This window comes from Mustela putorius, unplaced genomic scaffold (genome assembly GCF_011764305.1).
Source record: "Mustela putorius furo isolate JIRA1106 unplaced genomic scaffold, ASM1176430v1.1 tig00003871_pilon_pilon_pilon, whole genome shotgun sequence".
In the NCBI taxonomy this organism is placed as follows: Eukaryota; Metazoa; Chordata; class Mammalia; order Carnivora; family Mustelidae; genus Mustela; species Mustela putorius.
Window position 1 is genome coordinate 10,240,613 of NW_025422023.1, and position 24,993 is coordinate 10,265,605.

At 36.1% G+C, this 24,993-nt stretch overlaps 1 protein-coding gene across 9 annotated transcripts in view; it reads right to left on the bottom strand.

The window, feature by feature from the left end:
• Window positions 1-14,271: 14,271 nt before the first annotated feature.
• The window catches only part of UBE2D3 (ubiquitin conjugating enzyme E2 D3), a 28,001-nt gene continuing 17,279 nt past the window's right edge, over window positions 14,272-24,993 (bottom strand). For all 9 annotated transcript variants that reach the window (XM_013054038.2, XM_004748150.3, XM_013054039.2 and 6 more), the window contains 4 exons: window positions 21,461-21,538; window positions 20,204-20,309; window positions 17,747-17,840; window positions 14,272-15,754 (listed from right to left, as the gene is read on the bottom strand). In XM_013054038.2, the coding sequence (XP_012909492.1) occupies window positions 15,709-15,754; window positions 17,747-17,840; window positions 20,204-20,309; window positions 21,461-21,538 (324 nt within the window). In that variant the 3' untranslated portion in view covers window positions 14,272-15,708. The remainder of the gene's footprint in view (window positions 15,755-17,746; window positions 17,841-20,203; window positions 20,310-21,460; window positions 21,539-24,993) is intronic.

Here is a 24,993-nt window from a genome sequence, read left to right on the forward strand (position 1 = left end):
CAACTTTTGTATCAACATAGATGGGACTGGAGGAGATTATGCTGAGTGAAATAAGTCAAGCAGAGAGAGTCCATTATCATATGGTTTCACTTACTTGTGGAGCATAAGGAATAACACTGAAGACATTGGGAGATGGAGAGAAGTGAGTTGGGGGAAATTGGAGGTGGAGACGAAACACTAGAGACTGTGGACTCTGAGAAATGAACTAAACGAACTGAGGGTTTTGAAGGGGAGGAGTGTGGGGGTTTAGTGAGCCTTTTGGGTGTTAAGCAGGGCACATATTGCATGGAGCACTGGGTGTGGTGCATAAAAATGACTCTTGGAACACTAAAAGAAAAAAATTAAAAATGTAACTTAATTAAAAAAAAAAAAGAATTACCAAACTATGACACAGAGATACAAAGTGAGTAATGCTGTTGTTAGAAATAGAGCTGATGCAATGTCCATAATAGCCAAACTATGGAAAGAACCTAGATGTCCATCAACAGATGAATGGATCAAGAAGATGTGGTATATATACACAATGAAATACTATGCAGCCATCAAAAGAAATGAAATCTTGCCATTTGCCACGACGTGGATGGAGCTAGAGGGTATTATGCTTAGCGAAATAAGCCAATCAGAGAAAGATGACTATCATATGATCTCCCTGATATGAGGAAGTGGAGATGCAATGTGGGGGGTGTTGGGGGGTAGGAAAAGAAAAAAATGAAAGAAGATGGGATTAGGAGGGAGTTCAACCATAAAAGACTCAATCTCAAAAAACAGATTGAGGGTTGCTGGGGGGAGGAGGATGGGAGACGGTGGTGGGGATATGGGCATTGGGGAGGGTATGTGCTATCATGAGTGCTGTGAAGTGTGTAAACCTGGCAATTCACAGACTGTACCCCTGGGGATAAAAATACGTTATATGTTTATTAAAAATAAAACTGAAAAAAAAAATAGAGCTGATGGACTGGCTCAATGCACAGCTGCCACAATTTCAATTTGTAAAAAATACCGTATCTGTGAAACAATAAAATGAGGTATGCTTGTATGTTGAAAAGTGCATTTGGAACCTAGAGGCAATAAATTGAACTCAAGCACCAATTAGACATTAGACTTACTCATGTTTCTTTCTATATTTCATAGACTCTCATATTTTACATTTCTCTGTGCTACATTCAGAATTTCTTTATGTTACCACTGCTCTAATTCTTGCTTCAGCTGTGTCTACTGGGTATTAAACCTATTCTAAGAGTTGAAATTTCAATTACTCTACTTTTTTTTTTTTTCCTGAAAATACTGCTTCTGGTTATTTTTCAAGTCTGACTTGTCATTTTTATAGTCTCTTGGTCTTTATACTTCAAACTTCTTTTATTTCTGGCATAATATTTAGGAGTAAGACTCTGGAATTTGATTACCTGGACCTAAATCCCAATCTTCGTTATTAGCCGAGTAACCCTGGGTAAGTCACCTAGAACCGATGCGGGGCTCTATCCCAGGACCCTGAGATCATGACCTGAGCCAAAGGCAGAGGCTTTAACCCACTGAGCCACCTAGGTGCCCCAGGCCACTACTTTTTGAGCAGGGACCCCACAAGTAGCAGGTCTGGGGAGACCCTCCTTCCTCCATTGGGAGGAGTGGCATGGGAATGCACTGCAGGAAACTGCTGGGTTTAGGAACTCTAAGTGGGGCTGTGTGTCAGAAATAGAAACGCTCAGTCACAGGCCAGGTGAGCATAGAGCACGGTCAGAAACCAGGAAGACAGGTGTGATTGACTCCTTTTCTCTGAGGGCCACCGAGCTCTTGGCTCCTCTGGGGTGGAGATTGGCAGGCCACCATCTTCATTCTTATCCTCCAAAGTGGTACAGAAAGTGTTCAGGGAACAAAAAGCTACCAAGAGCAAACCGGAACAGATTACATAGCCTGGCCCCTGGCAAGCGTGGCGCAATTCGGCCTTGGGCAGAATTTTTAAAATGTTATTAATTTTTTTCTTTTTCTAGTTTTAAAATATTTTCTTCTCTCCTTTTTCAAGCAACATCTTACCTTATCAATTCCTTTTTTTTTTTTTAAGATTTTATGTATTTATTTTACAGAGATCACAGGTAGGCAGAGAGGCAGGCAGAGAGAGAGGGGGAAGCAGGCTCTCTTCGAGCAGTGAGCCCAAAGTGGGGGTCAAACCCAGGACCCTGGGATCATGACCTGAGCTGAAGGCAGAGGCTTTATCCCACTGAGCCACCCACATCAATTCCTTTTTTAAAATATTTTTAAATTTTCATTTTTAGAGTCATATTCTATCCCTTCATTGTATTTAACCTTATTTTATATATATATATATATATATATATATATATATATATATATATATATATATATAAGTTTTTCTTTCTTTAAAATTTTGGGATACAGTTTCTTCTAACAGACCAAAATATACCCTAAATTTGGATGCCATTTATTTCTTTTTGTTACCTGATTGCTGAGGCTAGGACTTCTAGCATTACATGAGTGTTGGTTAATATCTATTCCTTATATTTTATATATTTTTATATATATAAATAAGTATACATTTTGAAATTGTTTATATTATGTTACATGAGTTTTGCCTCAATTTTATATATAAGGCAAAACTCACGTAACATAATATAAACAATTTCAAAATGTATACTTCAGCAGCTTTTAATACATTTACAATTTGTGCATCCATCACCTCTATCTAGTTCCAATTTATTTTTATCACTCACAAGAAAAACTCTATATCCATTCTCCACCCCTAATCCCCACAATGCTGGCACACATCAGTCTGCTTTTATCTGTATAGATTTCATTATTCTGGGTATTCATATAAGTGGAGTCATACAATATGTGATTTGTTTCCTCATATGTTTATTTTTTAAAAATTTTAATTCTAGTACAGTTAATGTAGTGTTAAATTAGTTTCAGGTGTACAATATAGTGATCCAACAATTCTATACTCAGTGTTCATCATAAGTGTGCTCTTAATACCATTCACCTATTTTACCCATTCCCCCATCCACCTCCTCTCTGGTAACCATCAGTTTGCTCTCCATAGTTGAGGTGTGTGTGTGTGTGTGTGTGTGTGTTTGTCTCTTTATGGTGGTTTTTCTTTATTTTGGTTCTTAAATTCCTTACATGAGTGAAATCATATGGTACCTCTCTTTCTCTGACTGATTTTTTTTTAAAGGTTTTTATTATTTATTTGACAGAGAGAGATCACAAGTAGGCAGAGGGGCCGGCAGAGAGAGAGGAAGGGAAGCAGGCTCCCTCCTGAGTAGAGAGCCTGATGTGAGGCTCGATCCCAGGACCCTAAGATCATGACCTGAGCCGAAGGCAGAGGCTTTAACCCATGGAGCCACCCAGGTGCCCCTCTCTGACTGATTTTTGACCAGCATTATAATCTTTAGATCCATCCCTGTTGTTGCAAATGGCAAGATTTCATTGTCTTTTATGGCTGAGTAACATTCCATTGTGTATATACCAGTTCTTTATCCATTCATCAATTGATGGACATTTAGGCTGTTTCCATACTTTGGCTATTGTAATTAATGCTGCAATAAACATAGAGGTGCAATAAACATATATCTTTTCAAATTAGTGTTTTCATATTCTTTGGGTAAGTACCCAGTAGCACAATTGCTGGTCAAAAAGGTAGCTCTATTTTTAATTTTTTGAGGAACCTCCATACTGTCTTCCACAGTAGCTGTTCCAGATTGCATTCCCACCAACAGTGCACAAGGTTCCCTTTTCTCCACATCCTTGCCAACAACTGTTCTTTGTTTTTGATTTTAGCCATTCTGACAGATGTGAGGTGATATCTAGTTGTAGTGTTGCTTTTCATTTTCTTGGTGATTAGTGATGTTGAGCATCTTTTCATATGTCTGTTGGGGATATATACATATATATATCTATACAGATATATATATATATATATATCCCATATATATTGCCTGTTAATGTGTAACATGTCTGTTAATGTGTTATACTCATTTTTAAATTCAATTATTTACTTTCTGGTGTTGAGTTGTATCAGCTTTTTATATATTTTGGGTACTAACCCTTTATCAGATATGTAATTTGCAATGTCTTCTCCCATTCAGTAAGCTGTCTTTTAGTTTTGATTATTTCCTCCACTATGTAAATGGTTTTTATTTTATTTTTAAAAAATTTGATAGAGAGCAGGTGGAGGGACAGAGGAAGAGGGGAGAGAGAGAGAGAGAATCCCAAGCAGACTCTGCTGAGTGCAGAGCCTGAAGTCAGGCTCGATACCATGACTCATGAGATCATGACCTGAGGCGAAACCAAGAGCTGGTCACTTAACTGACTGAGCCACCCAGGGTCCCCAGAAGCTTTTAATTTTGATGTAGTTTCCAGTAGTCTATTTTTGCTTTTGTTTACCTTGCCACCAGAGACATATCTAGAAAAATGCTGCTATATATCAGAGAAATTACTGTCTATGCTCTCTTCTAGGATTTTTATGGTTTCTGATCTCACATTTAGCTCCTTAATCTATTTTGAGGTTGATTTTTTTACTGAAATCATTTATCAGTTCTAGTAGTTTTTTGGTGGAGTTTTTAGGGTTTTCTATATATAGTATGTCATTTGCAAATCGTGAAAGTTTTCCTTCTTCCTTTCCTATTAAGATGCCTTGTATTCCTTTTTCTTGTCTGGCTATTATGGCTAGGACTTACAGCACTATGTTAAATAAAAGTGGACATCCTTATCTTGTTCAGGATCTTAGTCAAAAAGCTTTCAGTTTTTCACCACTGAGGATGTTGTTAGCTGTGGGTTTTTCATATATGGTCTTTATTATGTTGAAGTATGATCCCTTTAAACCTTCTTTGTTGAGGGTTTTTAGCATGAATGAATGTTGTACTTTGTCAAATCCTTTTTTTTTCATCTATTGAAATGATTATATTGTTTTTATCCTTTTTTAAAAATTGATGTAATGCATCATTGATTGATTTGCAAATATTGAATCATACTTGCAACCGAGGATTAAATCCCAGTTGATTGTGGTGAATGATTTTTTAAAATGTATTATTGGACGTGGTTTGCTAATATTTTATTGATGATTTTTCATCTATGTTTATCAGAGATATTGGCCTATGGTTCTCTTTTATTGTAGCATCTTCCTCTGGTTTTGGTATCAGGGTAATCGTGGCGTCATAGAATGAATTTGGCTGCTTTCTTTCCTCTTTACTTTCTGGAATAGTCTGAGAAAAACTGATATTAACTATCTCTAAAATGTTTGGTAGAATTTCCCTTTGAAGCCATTTGGTCCTGTACTTTTAACTGTTAGAAGGGTTTGTGTGTGTGTGTGTGTGTGTGTGTGTGTGTTTTAAGATTTTATTTATTTATTTGACAGACGGAGATCACAAGTAGGTAGAGAGGCAGGCAGAGAGAAATGGGGGAAGCAGGCTCCCTGCCGAGCAGTGAGCTCGATGTGGGGCTCAATCCCAGGACCCTGGGATCATGACCTGAGCTGAAGGCAGAGGCTTTAACCCACTGAGCCACCCAGGCATCCCAACTATTAGAAGTTTTTTGATTACTGATTCAATTTCATTGCTGGTAATTGGTCTGTTCAAATTTTCTATTTCTTCCTGCTTCAGTTTTGGTAGGTTATGTTTCTAGGAATTTATCCAGTTCTTCTAGGTTGTCCAATTTGTTTGCATGTAATTTTTCACAATATTCTTTTATTCTTTGTATTTCAGTCTCTTCTGGCCTGTAAAATTCTGCTGGAAAATCCAGTGGTAGTCTTATAGGGTTTCCCTTGTAACTATTTTCTTTTCTCTTGCTGATTTTAAAATTCTCTCAAAAAAATATAATAAAATTCTCTATCATTACTTTTTGCCATTTATTTACTATGTGTCTTAATGTGAACGTCCTTGGGTTGATTTTGTCTGGGGCTCTCTGTCACTCCTGGATCTGGATTCTTCTTTCCTTCCCCAGATTCAGGAAGTTTTCAGCTGTTATTTCTTCAAATAAGAGTTGTTCCCCCTTTTCTCTATCTTCTTCTTCTGGAATCCCTATAATATGAATGTTACTAGGTTTGAGGATATTGCAAAGTTCCCTAACCTCCTTCCTTCCTTCCTTCCTTCCTTTTTCTTTCTCTTTCTTTCTTTCTTTCTTTCTTTCTTTCTTTCTTTCTTTCTTTCTTTCTTTCTTTCTTTCTTTCCAAAGTTCCCTAACCAACTTACTTTCTTTCTTTCTTTCTTTCTTTCTTTTCTTTCTTTCTCTCTCTCTCTCTCTCTCTCTCTTCTTTCTTTCTTTCTTTCTTTTTCTCTTATGTTCAGCTTGATTGTTTTTCCATTACACTTTCCTTCAGGTCACTAGTCCATTCTTCTTCCTCCTCTAGTCTACTATTTATTCCACCTAATGTATTTTAAATTTCATTTATTGAGTTCTTCATCACTGGTTCATTTTTAAAAATGTTTTCTCTTTGTTAAGGGTTTCCCTGAGGTCCTTCACTCTTATCTCAAAGCCAGTGAGTATCTTTATTACCATTACTATGTTATCCATCAGGCCTATTATCTCCATTTCATTTAGGTTTTTGCTGAGATTTTGTCCTATTCTTTCATTTGGGATGTACTCCTCTGTCTTCTCATTTTGTCTGTGTCTGTTTCTATATATTAGGAAAGTCAGTTATGTCTCCTGCTTGTGACAGTAGTGGCCTTATGAAGAATAGGTTCTACAGTGCCCTCAGTGCAATATCCCATTTACCAGAACCTGGCATCAGGGGTGTGTCCTGTGTGTGTTGCATGTACCCAGCTGTTGTGATTGAGCTGTTTTTGCCTTCAGTCCAGTTAGCAATGGCTTCCCTTGCTTGTTTTTGGTAGGGTTTGGTCTTTGTGTTGTTGGTGGGCCAGTCTGGGGCTGCCTTGGGCTTGAGTCAGACCAGGCATTAGCCAGAGATGCAGTACTTCTGATGAGGGAAGGGTTCTACAGTGGAGACAAGCTAGGTAGTGAGTGTTGACAACATGCTGGTTCCTGCAGGCGGCCTGTGTGTTTATGGAGGGAGGATAAGGGAGGCAAATGATGCCCTCCAGCTCCTTTGTTCCTGGAAAATTCTCAGAGGTCCCTGACCCTCCAGCACATGCTCTGAGATTAGTAAACAAATCTCCCTCCTGTGTACCACAAATATTTTTCAAACTGCTTCTATGCTATATATCTGTGAGACTGTTTACTGTGCTATCTCTTGAAGGGTTGGGACTCAGTTTCCTCCTGCTCTCCCAGCTTTCACACTGGCCCACTGATTTTTTTTAAGTTCCAAGTTTTAAGTTTCACTGATTGTAAGGACTTGTGAAATTTGACCCTTAGGTTTTCAAGGCTGAATGGTATAGAGATTCATCTTCCTAGTATGGGTCCTCCATGCCTGGGGTGCCTGCTGTGGGGCCTGCTCTTCTCTCCTTGCTGTGCCTGTGGCATCCCTCCCTCCTGCAGACAGTTCTGTGGGTCCATTTAGCTCCCAATTTGGTCTCCACCCTTCCTACCCTCTTTGATGGGCCATCTTTCCACATTTAGCTGTGGAGAGTTGTTCTGCCAGTCTTAAGGTCGTTTTCTTGGTTATTTACACTGATGTGGTGGTTATCTAGTTGTATCCATGGTACAAGATGTGCTTAGGTTCCTCCTATTCTGCCATCTTCCTCAGAAGTCAATATTGAACTCTCCTGACTTCTTTCACTTAGTGTGTCTTTAAGGTCCATCCACATTGTATCATGCATCAGTACATTCCTTTTTATGGCAAAATAATATGCCAGAATATGAATATATGATAATTTGTTCATTCATCCATTTTTTCCACCTTTGCTATTGTGAATAATGCTGCTAAGAACATTCATGTACAAACATTTGTTTGAATTTCTGTTTTCAATTATTTGGAGTATGTATCTAGGAATGGAATTGCTGGGTCATGTGGTAATTCTGTGTTTAAATTTTTAAGGAACTGTCAACCTGGTTTCCATAGAAGCTGCATCATCTTACATTTCCACCAGCAATGTAAAATGGCTCTAATTTCTCCAAATCCTCACTTATTTTCCGTTAAAAAAAATTATAGACACCCTAGTGGATACAAAGTGGTATCTTATTGTGGTTTTGACTTGCATTTCTTTAATAACTGATGGTGTTGAGCATCTTTTTCATAGGTTTGCCGGCCATTTGTAGATCTTTTTTCAGAGAAATATTAAAATCTTCTGCCCATTTTTAAGTTGGGTCACTTTGTCTTTTTGCTGAGTTTTAAAGATCCTTAATATATTCTGCAAACTAGACTTTTGTCAGATAGATGATTTGGAAATATTTTCTCCCACCCTGTAGGTTGTCTTTTCACTTTGGTACTGTCTTTGGACATACAGAAGTTTATAATTTGGTAAGTCCAACTTATTTTTTTTTTCATTGCTTTTGGTTTTGGTATCATTTCTAAGAATTTGCCAATCTAGAGTCATAAAATTTATGCCTCCTAAGAGTTTTATGGCTGTAGATCTTACATTTAGGATCTTGGTCCATTTTGAGTTAATTTTTGCACAAAATCCTTTTTTTGGGGGGGGGCACGTGAATATTCCAGTTGTCTTAGAACTAATTGTTGAAGACTATTCTTTCCACATTGAAAGGTCTTAGCACCCTTGTTGAAAATCAATTGACTGCAGATGTGTATGGTTTTATTTTTGTATTCCCAGTTCTATTTCATTGGTCTATATGTTTTATCTGTATGCTAAGACCATACTCTCACTGTAACTTTGCAGTAAATTTTGGAACAGGAAGTATGAGTCCTCAAACTTTGCTCTTCTTTTTCAAGATTGCTTGGCTCTTTGTGCTCTTTTACAATTCTCTATGAATTTTAAAATCTTCCATTTCTGCAGAAAGTCATTAGGATTTTGATAGGGATTGCATTGAAGATGTAGATTGCTTTGAGGATCCTTGTAATCTTAATAATAAATCTAATCCACAAACACGGGAAGTCTTTCCATTTACTTAGGACTCTTTTTTTTCCAGAAATGTTTTGTAGTTTTCAGTGTACAAGTTTTACACTTCCTTGGTTAAATGTATTCCTATTTTATTCTTTTTGATGTTATTGTAAATGGAATTTACAATTACAATTGATCATTGCTGGTTATAGAATAACCACCAATTGATTTTGTGGTATTTGTACCCTGCAATGATGAATTCCATTTTCAGCCCTAATAATTTTTAAAATTGTTATTCTTTAGGATTTTCTATGCCATCTGTGAATATAGTTTTACTTCTTTCTTCCCAATTTTTGATGGTCTGGTATTTTTAGTATCTGAAATTTTTGCAGGTCACCTGGCTCCCACTCATGGTGCTATATTCCTTTGTATATATATTTTTTTTTCTTTCTGATATGTTAACTGTGAGCTATTTATTACTTACTGAGTCCCTGCAGAGTGTTTGCTTCTGCCAGTACTTGGCTCCTCTCTTTCTAAAAAATTAAATCTTTTCCTTGATTATTCTGGGATCACCTATGTAGTAAGATTCAGGGCTGCAAATTTTCACAAAGACCAAACTATTTCTACAGATTCTGAGAAAATATTCTCCTGCCACAGAGCACCAAGTTCCAGAATATGCAGACTCCTCACTGTATGCATTAAGGAGGGTATTCTCACTTGACACCACTCTTTGGGTGCATTCTGTGCTTTGCCAGGGTCACAAATATTATAGTTCACTTGGTTTTTCAACTGTTTTTGAGGTGAAAGTTGGGCTTCGGGCTATATTCTTTCTTTTTGGGCTCCTGGCTCCAATTTGTTTTTGGCTTATGAGTACTCTTTTCTTGATTATAGACATTAAAAGAAAAATGTAACTGTAGTTCTTTTACAGGAGAGTTGGTCAAGATAATCATCCATACTAATGGAAACTGAACTGTTCATCTACTGACTGTGATGCTATTTTTCTTACAGTGGCCAGAGTGTACGTTAAGTTTCCATTCATTTCATCAGTCTCCCTTATCTGTGGAGGATAAGTTCATAGACCTCCAGTGGATGCCTCAAACTGCTGAAAAGTATTGTACCTCTATGTACTATTTATTTTCCAATATATACAGACCTAACATAACGTTTAATTTATAAATTAGGTACAGTAACAAAAGTAAACTAACAATTTTAACAAGATGCTGTTCTAACAGCTTATAAAGTTACATGAATGTGGTCTTTCTCTGAAAATTATCTTATTGTACTGTGCTCACCCTTGTGATAGGAGACTAAAATGCTTGCGTGATGGGATTAAATAAATGTGATGTACTTGGGCTACTATTGACCTCCTGACTGGATGATGATCTGCTTCTGGACCACAGGTGATCCTGAGTTAATTAAGACTGTGTGCAAGGGAGAACTGTATTTTTTTTATAGTGTATATATATTTTTTGTACGTTTAGAATTAAAAATATAGCAAGGAATATTTTTGGTGAAGTCTGTCATTTAGTTCATAATCATCTATTAAATATTTGGCCACTGAACAACATGCCAGTCAGTCAGTCATCTGGTCACTGACGAATGTAGCAGAACAAAACACAAAATCCATTCTAATGGCTTACATTCTGTGATAGGGTTGTAGAAACAAATACTACATGCAAGGTGGATAATACTGAATATGCCATGGCACACTCTAAAATGGCAGGGCTGTTGGTGTTTTATGTAAGATAGTTCAGAAACACCACTCTGAAGTTTGACATTTGAACACTTACAAAGAGAGCGCCAAATGGCATCTGAGATAATTCTAGGCAAAGGGAATCAATCTCAAGGGCAGACATCTTAAGGTGAAGAGTTCCCCATGTTCAAATCTTACCAGAGGTCTGTGTACCTGAGCTGAAGGAACTGGGGGCGTGGTAGAGTATACTAGAGAAGCAGAGGTGGTAGGAAGTCATTACAACTTGTGGTTCACCTTAGTATTTCAGCTTTTACTCTGAATGAGATGGGAAATGTTTAGATTTGCAGTGATGACGTGAAGTGAGGTTTAAAGGGATTGGTTATCCGGGGTGTTACATGTGGGACAAACTGCTGCCAAATAAAAAGCAGGGAAGACCACTGAGGCGGCTACTGCAATAACCCAAGAGGTGATTAAGCTTTATACCATGGTGGCAGCAGTAAATACAGGGAATAGGTAGACTGAGTAAAAATTAAAAGTGGACCTGAAAGGAGTGCTATTTAATTTGGAAGCAGAAGTGTGAGAAATCATGGCTGATGACTAGGCTTTGGACCAGTGCAACTCAATATTTACTGAGCCCAAGAAGAGGTAGTGGTGTGTGCATCTGTGTAGAAATCAAGTGGGTTTTAGACACTTTGAAGGTACCTTTCAGTTAGCCAGGTGGATTATAAGGAGCTATACAGTTTAGGAAAGAGAGCTGGGAGGTCAGCAAATGACAAGTTAACTATGTTCTCTTTAAGCAACAAGAGCACGAAACTCCAGTTTGGTCTTACTTGACACTATTCAAATTTAATATAACAAGGTACTGAGTTATTTAAGAGGCTCACAAAATATAGTATGCACAATGAAAATTAATTATTTCATAAAACCATTTTCAGTACAGGAAAACTTTGAGGGCTCTTCAAATTTAAAAAATTTCATTCAGAAAGTGAACAATTTGGCTAGACAATGGACAATGGGATCTTAACTAAAATTCCATGTAAAAGAGCAATTACTAGAAAGTGTGCCAGAGTTAAAAATCATGAATTCTTCAAAATGAGGCAAAAAAGGATCAAATAGTTTTAAGGTAGCAGGAAAAAATGCAAAACTGTAATTACTGAAGAACGAAAGAAAACAATCTTCCTAGCCTTTCTAGAAAACCATAGTTCTGGTCTTTCACAGTTCTTCCATTTAACTCTTTTTGGGGGGTTGGGTTCAGAGGTGGTCATGCTTTAAAATCCTATTTTCAAATACCTTCACAATTTATTTATATTACACTGGGACCGTTGAAACCTTTAATAGCTATTTGCGAGTATGTTTAATACATGCTAAACCCAATGAATACTGCGAACACCCTAAACATCAGATTTTACCTTTTCACTCACTTCCCCCAAGGCAGGGGGTACAAATAAAAAACCAAGCAATGTGAAGGCCACAGAATCAGACCAGTGTTCAAATCTTTGCTTCCATTTTCAACCAACACTTAGCCAACGTTTGTACCTGGTTACTCTTTAAATACTTGGCCATTGGTTGAGTTATATAAAGTTTTATCTTTTGTCATAAATTTCAAAGTCGCTAGGTTAGACTAACTGTAGGATGTACATTATTTGTAATTCAAAGTGCTATAAACTTGTCAGATATTTATAAAGATGGAAATGTATTTGGGCATCCAAGAGAAGTTCTCTTATCCCTGTGGAACAGCAAGACGTGTCAAGTAACTACTGATAAGGCTCAAGGACTGCTGCTGTGGGCTGTCAGATCTAGCAGCAGACTTCAGAATCAACCTGGATGGCTTTTTAAACCAACCACTGGGTTTCTCGTTTTCTCAATCTGTAGACCTGGAGTGTGGTCTGGTAATTTCCATTCTAAAGAATTTCCCAAATGATACTGATGACTAGGTCTTAGAACCACACTTTGAGAACCAGTCTTACTTCTTTATAAACCAGTTTTGTAACTGCTATTTTAAAAGGTTCAAAATAGACACAGTATTAAAGTGTGGATTTCATGTTAGCTGGAATTACTGAGACCGAAGTGTCTTTAAACACAGACTTTAATGGTAACAATTCCTTTAAGCTCAATTAACCTTAGCTATTACAAGTGTTATGCAGATGTCACTATTAAGACAATATTTAGTGACTTGTACTGGTTTCCTCATAAAATAGAAGACAAATTCACTTAAGTGTAATCAACAATCATTTAACAGTTTTGTTATGCCAACACAAATCACGGCTAATTTGAGTCACCTCCAAAATCACTAACACAGCATGATCAGTAACTGAAGCATATTTTAACTAAGCCATTAAAAAAAAAAAAAAAAAAAAGTGAGTGTTTCACTACCCCTGAGACCACTAGATAACTGTGGTTCATACTTTAAAAAAATTGTGAGTACACCCACACAAAAAAAGCAAACTAACAAGCTTTTTAAAAAATCTGGTATCACATTGCAAACTTGCCCAGGAAAAATGAGTCACTTAGAATATAATTTACCATAACAGGTCAGCTGGACTATAATCCTCATAGATTGAGAAATTATTAAAAATTTGACCTTATGCATGAAAAAGACCTAGGAAATATAAGAACCAAAATCAATTTTTAATCTTCTAATATGCATCCAGTCCTACACATGGCACTAGTAATATATATGGGGGAAAGGGCAAATTCTTGGATTCGTTTGAAGGTTTCATTGGAGATGATCTCAAGTTCAGTGTCCATACATTCAGAAATGTTGGTTTTTCCAGGTACTTTACTGTTCTCTTAAACCTGGAGAAGCCTTTATGGCTTATTCCCTTAGAAGTGACATAAGAAATGTCATAGAAAGCATCAAATCAAAGATACAGAGAACTGGACACATCTAGTAATTATTATGACAATCAATGGTTTAAGTTATCTCTATCTATACTTAAAGGTTGTCTATGGCTAAAAAGAAAGATCAACTTGAAAAGGAATTCAGAAGCTCTGACAAACTGTTTATTCACAGCTGGCTTTCAGTGATATGCCTACTAAAGCTATTATTTTGAGAGTATAGAATCAGAAGTAATTATTTTGAAAATAGAGCAAAAGAACAGTATTTCTTACCTTATGGAGCAGTAGGCTACTAATTTTGTATTTGTAAGTTGAGTCCAAAATAGCTTTAACAGTATGACATCTACCTTTAAGGAGTAATTTTTAAGTAAAAGATGAAACGAAAAAAATTCACTCATTGGAAAATTGTATAGCTGGGTTGATATTTCTCAATGAAATGCTTAAATTACAGAATTAACAAAGCCAGAACATCTTCGGAAGGCATGCATTTCACTTGCAGTTTAGAGAAAAACCTTAAGTCAATAAACCATGTCCAAACTATGTATTAAAATGTTTATAAAAAAATCAAGCTTTAACATTTATTTTATCTAGCTTTCCACATCTGTATGCAGACAAGGAGTAAGAATGCACATAAATGTAAGCAGTGCAAAAATGTGGAAGTGAAGAAAAGTCACAGATGTGCTAGAAATAAATACAAGATTTTAAGAAAGCAATGGACAAATCAAAATAACTAGGAAAAAAGTGAAACTATAGGGTCAGGATTAAGAAGGGTGAAGAATGATAATGCCCTTGTTACTACAGAAGTTAAATTAGTGGCACAGATAGCACTTGTCAAACAAAAAATAATCCAATAGCATTGACTTTTATTCATTCATGTTAAGTCACCTGAAATGATATCTGTTGCATTTAAATGCTCATTAATGTAAATGGCTGAACAAATCCATTTCAATGGATATTCAATATCCCACATAGTTAAGTTACTTCAACACAGCCTCATGACAACTCCCACACCAAAACAGTACTTTATTTTGTAAATTTTGACCCATTATTACTCCCATGTTATGGTTTCTTCAGCTGTCGAGTGTACAAGGTGAAGAAAAAAATTTAGTTAGATGGGGGTTGCACCTGGAAAATAAATTTCTCAAACTCCACATACATGTTTCAAAACTGCTGGGTCCCAAGTCCATCTATGAACTCCAGGGCTGCCAGTATCATGTGCAGCATACTAAAGCTACACTATTCGAATAGCTTATTAATTCTGCATAAATCAGGTCAATCAATGTGTCAACCTGTAACAGACTGTGCACTTTTAACTGAACATGGCAAAATATTCACTCTTTTGAACTTTACATCATCATTTGATGTCAAACAATGAAGCAAATCCCAACAGTATATACAAAAACAGCTTTGCATTTACAAAAGATTGTTTCCCATACTGATTAATTCAGGCAGCTAACTCATTGGTTTATGCAACTTTATTGAAGAAAAATAAATCAATTACTAGCAGAGCTATTAGTTGATCACTCATCCATTGACAACTTGCATCATTTATTCAGTGCTATATTAAACAGTGTATTGGAAGATAGATTAACTAATAGCTCCAAGCCTCCTAACAATTTAAATGAGAATTACAAAATGTTTGAGACCCTATTTTGGAATACAAAGGGTGTTTGACTTCCAATTTCCATTCTCTGTAGAACAAGAACAGGTCATTCCTTTATTGACATGCATAAAATACATCACATTTTCTGTTCTGCTGATGCTATAAATTCAATACCAATTCTCCAGCCACATCAGTTATGAGCATAAAGTATATCATGTAACCTCAAATCTCTAACAGTGGAAGGCTTAAAAAAAGACTGGATGCTAGAATAATGCTGCTTCTTTTGATGTGACAACTGAGCATCCATCTCCCTCCCCCTCAGATGATTTCTTCAGCATGTTAGAGCAGTGAGGAATGGTTTTAGTCTCATAACCAAGTTAGAGTGAAGACATTGGCCACATAATACACATGCTCCATTTTTAAAAAAATTCTGAATCTTGGGCAACTGTTCTCTTGTAACTACTTTACAGTTTCTAAAAGCAGTTATTGTCCAAAGCTGGAAGAACTTAAGTCTTCTCAGATGAGCATGTGAATGAATGGAGGGAGGTAAACAAAAAATAAAATTAAAAAAGATGAGGTCTGATAGGGGAGCAGCCGGATAAGAAAAATCAAAAAAGGAACAGTAATTTAAAGTTTATTCCAGCTATAATGCAGGTTATTCTGACTTTAAGGTAGCATCACATGGCATACTTCTGAGTCCATTCCCGAGATATTCTGTTGTACCTGTAAATAAAGAAGATGTTACTTAAAAAGTTAAAGAATTCTTAATACTTAAAAGGAAAGATTTCTGTTTTATCTCCAGACTCATCATGGAGTCATCTCTCAGGGTTATGATTAGAAAGCCAACTAGGAAAAAAAAGCAATGTGGGAAATGGAAGCCTTATGCTTCTAATACAATGTTCCAATACACTGAAAGTGTTTTAATAGACACAATAAGGGGACACTGAGATTGGGGAGGCTAACAAAAATCAAAGACCAATTTTCTCTCCCCTACCACTGAGTTAAATGTTCTATTAGAAATTCTGTAATTAGTATCCATTACAACAAATTTTAACATTAAAAAAGTATTTTACAGTTTATAATGGACTTATGTCAGAGTGCAACACAGATTCTGAACCATCTATAAAATTTCCATCAAAGCTGGAACCAAACAATTTTATCTGAATCCTACACCTTGAGAAATTACTAGAGCTTGAGTAATCAGAAAATACCTTTGAGAGTTAAGCACAGGTAGAAGATTAGACACTGGGGAGGGTGGAAAAAAAAGGAATTTTCAAGAGGGATGTGGGTGGGACTGGTATGTATGTGTTAATTAGAACACTTATGTGTTACTTTGAGAAAGGGTGGTGACTGGAGCTAACAAGCCCCACTTAAGACCAGATAAATGGGAATTTCCACTAGGGGTACAATTTGGGGGCATCTATTTAAAAGATCAACAGATAATTCACACACAAGCAAGGTTATTTATTACTGAGGAACATCACTAATATTGACAAATGCTATCAATTTCTCCCTGTATTACATCCATGCCATAGGCTACTTACCAAAAATTATAGTGAGAACTTTAAGAAGTAAATATACATCAAAGGGCACAAGAGAACTTTTAGATTTGTATTTCTGGTTTACACTTTGTAAAATATTAACTAGCTTCATTTCAAACCAAGAACTAAACATAGTTCAACCATTTTTCTAAACTTCGGCATACAGAAGTTCTTTCTACCATTCATGGTTACCTTATTTAAAGACACCCTCTCAAAAAGCCATCACTTTGAAACAAAGGTTTCATTTAGCATACACGGAGCCACACAAAGTATAGCTGATATTAATGCATGCTTGTCAGTAATGAATATTTAGTTTAGATGCGTAGAGACTATTAAAAAAGTATCTTCCCCTTATATTATTTCTGGGCCAAATTTGAACTAAATCACCACATTCCATGTAGTACTGGTATAAAGGTTAAAATATACCAAATTTAGAATGTAAATATCATGGTAGTTTGAGAAAGATACTACTTAAACTTTAATTTCTTACTTCTGCTATATATAACTGCTTTGCCATGCAAAAATTTTCTCAAGCAATAATGACTACTGGGTATACTTTCACACTAAACAGATCAAGCAGTTAACTGTACAGTTTTAAAAAAACTGTCACGTTACCTTTTGTTAGTTAATACAGTGCCTTAAAACATGCAGCACTCGAGTGCTGGCAGTACCATGAATAAGCGCACCATAGAGTGCAGATCCTCTTACCCTACAACATAGCGTATTTCTCTGTCCACTCTCTTGCTAACCTATTGTACCTAATTGAACAAGTATACTTAGCGTTAATTACAACATACAACAAAGTTATAATGGTGGAGTTGTACACAAAGATAATTCAAGTATTTGAGAAATTCAGATAAATTTTGACAGTACCAGTATTTGTTTTAAAAACGTAATTGGGGTAAGGAAAATTTTTGCTTTCTTCCCAGAAACTTAGTGACAAAGCAATGACCATGTTAGAAAAATAGAACGTTTTAGACAGGCTATTCACTGTCACATAAACTAAAAACTATTTAAAAAATATCCCATTTCAAAAACTACCTTTCTGTACACTTTATTATCTTATCAGAAATAAACCATCAAATCTTCTTGGCACTGCCACAACTTACAACAGAGTGTAAGCCTACCTCATTACATCACTCTATATTATTTCCTTTAACTACTATATACTTACTTATCTCTGTCTGTTTTATAGATCCGTGCAATCTCTGGCACTAGGGGGTCATCTGGGTTTGGATCACATAGCAGTGAACAAATGGATAAAAGAACTGCAAATTAAAAAAAAAAAAAAAAAAGTCTGTTACCCAGCATTGGGAATTTGGATAAATAAAAGTATATTTAAAATCATATTATTAAAAACCTCAATCCTCAAAAGATTTTTTAGCCTGTATCTTAATGTCAATGAAACAAGTCTGTATAGAGATTTTGCTTCATAGGAGATAAACTCCTAGTAGATAAGGAATGCTAAAAACAGAGTTTTGTTGGGATCAAATTTAGTACTGACTAGCTATAAAAAAATTCTGCCCAACTCAGGAGTTCTCAGATATTCAAATGATGCTATATCAGTTTATTAATAATCATTTTTTAAAAGTGGCATTAAAATTTAAGTCACTGGAGTTTCTTGGTACTATGAAGGGAGGAAATCTAACAAAGCATATGCAGAACACCTGTGCAGTATTATTCTCAGCTGTTAGGCATGATAAAAAAAAAATCCATTCTCTGGGAGCCAGCTGGCTCAGTCAGGATAGTGTGTGACTCTTCATCTTGGGGATTGTGGGTTCAAGCCCCATGTTGAGAGCAGCAATTACTTAAAGATTTAAAAAGAAAAAAGATAAAACCAATCTTTGCCCTACACTCAGGGATATTCACAAAAACTCCCAACTGCTCCACTGTTTCACTCCTTGAATTTATAAACTAACAATACTCATTAAATCAATATGGAGATCTAGCTCTATTAACTCAGTGAGTCTTCTCAACTCTAGTTCTTACCTTGACCTATTCAATATATGAACTTGGAAAGATATAAAGCACCACATAGCATGTATCTAATTCAATCTGTACTCCTGCTATGTGCCAGACACTGCAAAAATGTTTTAAAATTTTAACATATAAAAGCTCAGAGTAGTTATAAAAATCTTCAAAGATAACATTACCATGAATGACAGTACTAATGTAATGTATTACAGCCAAAAGGCAGGAGAGCACGTATAAAGGGAACACAGTGTTGAGTTTTATTCCCAAAAGTGATAAACCTGGAACCTAGTATTAAGATACTCTTGATACTGTATCTATATAGTATCTGTACTGTACTGTGGTATTAAGAGAGCTTGATTTGCAAGGGAACTGGAATGTATCCCAAAAAGGTGAAAAACATCTAAATTTATGTCACACTCGAAATTACAGCAGCATTCACCAAAACTGAGTTTTTTCTTCTCTAAGAGTAATTTCAAATTCATTGTACAAACATATTTGAAACACTGTCTTAATTAGTAACAGTATAAAACCCTCATTTTTTGTACTAAGGAATGCTACATCAACACCAAAACACAAAATTTACTGGAAGGCCAACTTCCCATTATGCAGTTTGTTGTAGGTCATTTGTGTGTGTGTGTGTGTGGGGGGGGTGACAAAAGCCACCATAGTCATTCAAAATGGAGGAAAGATGAAGGCACTCAATCTCTTATCTGGGATATTCACGTGGAGACTGGATAACCTATTTGAGATGACACCTAATGGACCCTTATTAAAAGTAGAAGACCAGAATTACTCTAGCAACATTTCCAAGACTCTAATTTTAGCTTATTACTAGGTAGGAACAATCTATTAAACAACACTACCCAAGTTGCTTTAAAAGCCTTTTTACCTAAAAAATACTGTAAGAAACACAAGAATGCAAAACCAGAATTTTCTTATAACGGAAACCAAGATTTAAAAGTTCTATTAAACATCAGATCTGGGGCGCCTGGGTGGCTCAGTGGGTTAAAGCCTCTGCCTTCGGCTCAGGTCATGATCCCAGGGTCCTGGGAAGCATGCCTGCTTCCTCCTCTCTCTCTTCTGCCTCTCTGCCTACTTGTGATCTCTGTAAAATACATACATAAAATCTTTAAGAAAACAAAAAACCTCAGATCTACCATTTTATAAAAAGCAGAAGCAGGAGTTGAGATGGGAGTGGCCTAGGATTCAAAAATACTACAGAAATCTATTAAAAAAACTTAACTATTATTTGCAAATAATGCCAATATCCAAATTTGAATTTTAACTTTTCCCCACAAAGTCTTTAATCAATACTGCTAAAAGCACAAATAGATGTAACTTTTTTTCCCTTCTCCACCTCTTACCAAAATATTGGCATAAAATGGAAGTAGGCCCAAAATGGAACTTTATTTTTTTTAAGATTTTATTCATTTATTTGACTAAAACAGTGAGGGAGGGAGCATGGGCACACAAGCAGGGGGAGCAAGAGAAGGAGGCTCCCCACTGAGCAAGAAGCCCAACATGGGGCTTGATCCCAGAACCCCAACTCTAGCCCAAGGCAGATGCCCAACTGACTGACCCACCCAGAAGCCCCAATGAAACTCCTTTAATTTGAAAATCAGAGGAGCTCAGGGCTCTTTCTCTAAAAGTACTTTACCTTTAGAAATAGTTAAAGCAGGAGACCACTGTGATCTTAGAATATCGAGACAAATGCTGCCATTACTGTTAATATTTGGATGATAAATTCTTGTTGTAAATGCAACCTAAAATAAATAAAAATGTTATTTTTCCCAAGTGAAAATAAGCATCCTAATCTGAAACAGAAGACTTTTAAGCAAGGCTTACAATACTGTGTGACTCACACACACACACACACACTCTCTCTCTCTCTCTCAAATGGCTAAAACCTACTAATACATTTATAGACTAAAAATTACAGAAACTGGTTTGTATATTCTGATCAAGATCTTCCAGGACCTCCCTCTCTTTACTTAAAATAAAAAACATAACTTTGGGGCAAAAATTTTATTATTTAATGATATGATGGCATATTCTGAAGGTTAACTTTGGCTCTACCATGTCAGGAGTATCAAAAGAACATAGTTAACAGTAATCAATATTCATTAAAAAATAAAGGAACTTCAGATTGTAAACAAAATTTACAGACCAACTTATTTAAAGTATCAAGTTACAAAAGTATGTGTTTTAGTCTGCATTTCCACTGTACATAAAATACAAATCTGAATCATGAAAGTGTTTCATCTGAAGTAACTATTACACTGCACCTATAATGGGACTGCAAAGATTGCTGAAGTGCCAATGTTTTGTTATTTCTATGTTGAATTCATATAGGTTTGCTTTCCATTAACTGTTCTGAAAGTCAAGACCTTATGTTTTTAATAACTGTTAACCAGTCACCTTAGTGCATCAAGCAACTCTAAGTTTTGACAGATTTATTGTCATATATGCAAATGCGACCCCCTGACAGACAATGTAAACCCTAACAAATATAGCACAGGCTTCAACAATATGGGCAAATGCACAGGAAGCTAATACTTGAAGCCTACTACTACAAAGGTTAATAATATGCATCTCTATGAGCATAATAAACAGTGGAAAAAACCTTCCACATAATGTATCAGAGTCCTGCAACATTAAGGATAAGTCAGTTCTTATCTCCATTTACAAAGTTCAAATCCAGGCCTAACTGCTCTCTTAACTAAAGGTTAAAAGTCATCATTCTGTATTAGTGACTCAATACATATGTATTTAGCCTTAATTATTCCTAGTCACTACATGTACATACCCCAATTTAGCCTTACGTATGTAGAACCTTGATTTCTAAGAATATTCTACTCCTCTGAAATATTGCACAGATCTTATTTACTAATGGATTTTGGGGGTAAATACTTGCCTTAGGTGGTTTGAAGGGGTAGTCTGTAGGAAAATGAATTGTCAAAAAGAATACACCGCCTTGATATGGGCTGTCATTCTGGTGAAAAGAAAAATTTGCTTAACTCTGGTATTTAAAATACTAATGCTAAATAATGCACGTAACATTTCTATTTTCTAAGCATTTCTTTAACATGAAACAAGATTACCTGTTTATGCTGCAAGAGAGAATACAAATCATTCCACAATTCAGTTCACATTACTAAAACACCACAATCAAAATTTCTTACAGAACAATGAACCCTTATTTAGTTAGATCCCATTTTATTTAAGGCACCAAAGAACTGAAAAATTAACCAGAAACCAAATGTTCTAGATCCTTATTTTCACAAAGGAAAAGTATACTTAGCAATAAGGTCTACATACAGTATTATATATCAAACCTGAATTTGAAAAAAGGTCTTATATTTATTTCTGAAAATGACAGCCATATACAAATATATGGCTTTGCACCTCAACACACCACTCGTCACTTTAGCAACCCAAAATGTTGGCTATTGCAGATTAACCTGTAACTACCTTCAACAGAAGCAAAACAGAAACAAAATAGTTTTGTTTTTGTTTATTTATTTGACAGAGAGAGACACAGTGAGAGGCTACCACAAACATGTGACCTGAGCCGAAGGCAGATGCTTAACGACTAAGCTACCCAGGCGCCCCCAAATAGGTTTTTAACAAGTTTAATTCCCATCTGGCTCCTCAAAACCTTCATTTTTTAAAACATTTATTTAGATCATCTCTATACTCAACATGGGGCTCAAACTCATGATCCTGAGATCAAGAGTCACATGTTCTTCCAACTGATTCAGCCCGACATCCCTCAAAATTCTCATTTAAAACCACAATTTTTTTTTGAAGTTTTGAGAGAGAGAGAGAGAGAGTGTGTGTATGCGCATGCAAGCGCAGGAGGGAGGGGAAGAGTCTTAAGCAGACTGGCATTCTCCACAACAAATTAATGAACAGGATTACAAATCTGGAAAACAATGTGGAACTGCTCTGCCACTTCAACAGAGAACAGAAATTTTCAAGCTATAGCATCACTCTTCCTCCTTTGTTATTTTGCTTATTATATAATCTGAGTATGAAGAACTCTCTTAATATTATACAATGTTAGTACATAAGTAACTTGCTAGAATTTTACATTTAGTTTAACCAATACCAGGAAAAAGGTAACACTGTATTCCCATTTTACGGCTAGATACAAATGGGACTTGAATAATTTGTGGCAGAAGAACCAAGACTGGGAACCCAGGTCTTATGAAGATCACTGGTCAATATGGGATCAGTGAATGATGAAAAAGACAGTGACCTCATTAAAACCTTTAGGGTCAAACATAGTAACTGCATAACTGCTTCTGGATATGCAAAGTCGTCACCTGGTAATGTCCTTAAAAATTCACGGTAATTCAGTTATTACCAACATCTACTCCTCTCCATTACAGACAGTATGTACATAGTGCTAATTATAAGCCTTTTATTATGCCCATTCTGGATGTCAGGAAAGTAAAAAAACTTTTCCAGATCTGACACTTAATACAGCTCATTTAATTCCAAGCCCTCTGTAAAATAGTTAAACAATAACTGAATTAATCTAACTCAGTTCTTAGGACACCTGGGTGGCTCAGGTCATGATCCTAGAGTGCTGGGATGGAGCCTCGAGAGCCCCGCGTCAGGTTCCCTGCTCATCAGAGAGCCTGCTTCTCCCTCTGTCCCTCACCCTGCTCGTGCTTGCTCGTTCTAACAGATAAATATTTTTTAAAAAAACCTTAACTTGGGCGCCTGGGTGGCTCAGTGGTTGGGCCGCTGCCTTTGGCTCAGGTCATGATCTCAGGGTCCTGGGATCGAGTCCCGCATCGGGCTCTCTGCTCAGCGGGGAGCCTGCTTTCTCCTCTCTCTCTCTCTGCCTGCCTCTCTGCCTACTTGTGATTTCTCTCTGTCAAATAAATAAATAAATCTTTAAAAAAAAAAAAAAACAAAACCTTAACTTGGGGTGCCTGGGTGGCTCAGTGGGTTAAAGCCTCTGCCTTCGGCTCAGGTCGGAGATTCCAAAGTCCTGGGATCAAGCCCTACATCGGGCTCTCTGCTCAGCAGGGACCCTGCTTCCCTTCTCTCTCTGCCTGCCTCTGCCTACCTGTGATCTCTGTCTGTCAAATAAATAAATAAAATCTTTAAAAAAAAAAAAAAAAAAAAAAAAAAAAAACCTTAATTGTTCTACAGATCAGGTATGTATAAGGGACACATAGAACAATTTCTTACATTGGTGGGTAAGTGTTCTGGTGAAGAGACATGCAATAAAATGTTGCAAACATTATGAAAAATGAACAGGGCATACCAGCAACTTGAAGGAAAAATGACAATTTACTGATTAAGAATGAAGTTCAAAGAAACATATAACTAATATAATCAAAGAACTACATCTTGAGTCCTTCTTACTCCAAAGTCTTTTCATATTGCCTAAAAAATTTAAATTCAAAAAACTAAGACAGCAAAGCAGCATATAAAAAGTATAGAAAAAATAAAGCACAGAATATGATCTGAATTAAATAACATTCCTTTGTTAACAGCTACATTAACTGGGAATAGATGCTTCAAATGGCATAGTTTTACAAAACAGACTAATATGGAAAATGGTTACACAGTACTCCTGAACAGTAGAAGTTTTTATAAAACCAAATTACCAAAGTTTTAAGTTTTCATTCCAAGTTTCATACAATCAGAAGGACCGTATCTGACTGCCTCTAAATAAAGGCAATCTGATGGTAAGATTTAGGGAAAGCCAAATTTAAGAACTCAGGGATGAAAATATTTCAGTGTTACAATTTAACACTACAATTTCATCAACTCAAAGAGGAAAAACTGGTAAAACCACAAGATCCAGAGGTAACCAAACCAAAGTATGCTATCTAAAAAACTGAAGCTCTATTATCAAATTTACTATAAACTAAAAGCAAACAGAAAACAAAAAAAAGAAAAAGAATACTTTAATCTGTAACATCACCCAAGTCTTAGAAATCCAGTATAAATTCTGGATTTATAACCTATCTCTTTAGACACCTTCTACTGGTTTTAACTACGATCAGTCCAAAGTCATTCTTTCTCAGTGTCAGTATTCCTCCCCCAGGGCAATCATAAAGTCTTGGTATTCCCCCCACTCCATCCATCTTTTGCTTCTATCTCCTGACTCATACTTATTTTGGTTAAATCTTGAATTTTTCTCTAGTTATTAATTCCAGGAGATATATTATATATATATATAATTTATATAAAAAGCCTATAAATATTTATCCTTAGATGTCTCCTGTGTCCAAAACTCAAACCACAAACCAGTAACTCATCACTGATCAAAGTAGTTATTAATCTTAAAGATCCTTAAAATCTCTTAAACTAGCTTCCTCTTTTATGCCCACTGCCTGCCACTACCTCCCTTTGTTCATGATCTTACGATCTTTTGTTTATATTATATTATAGCAATGGCTCACTTTTGATATTCCTGCC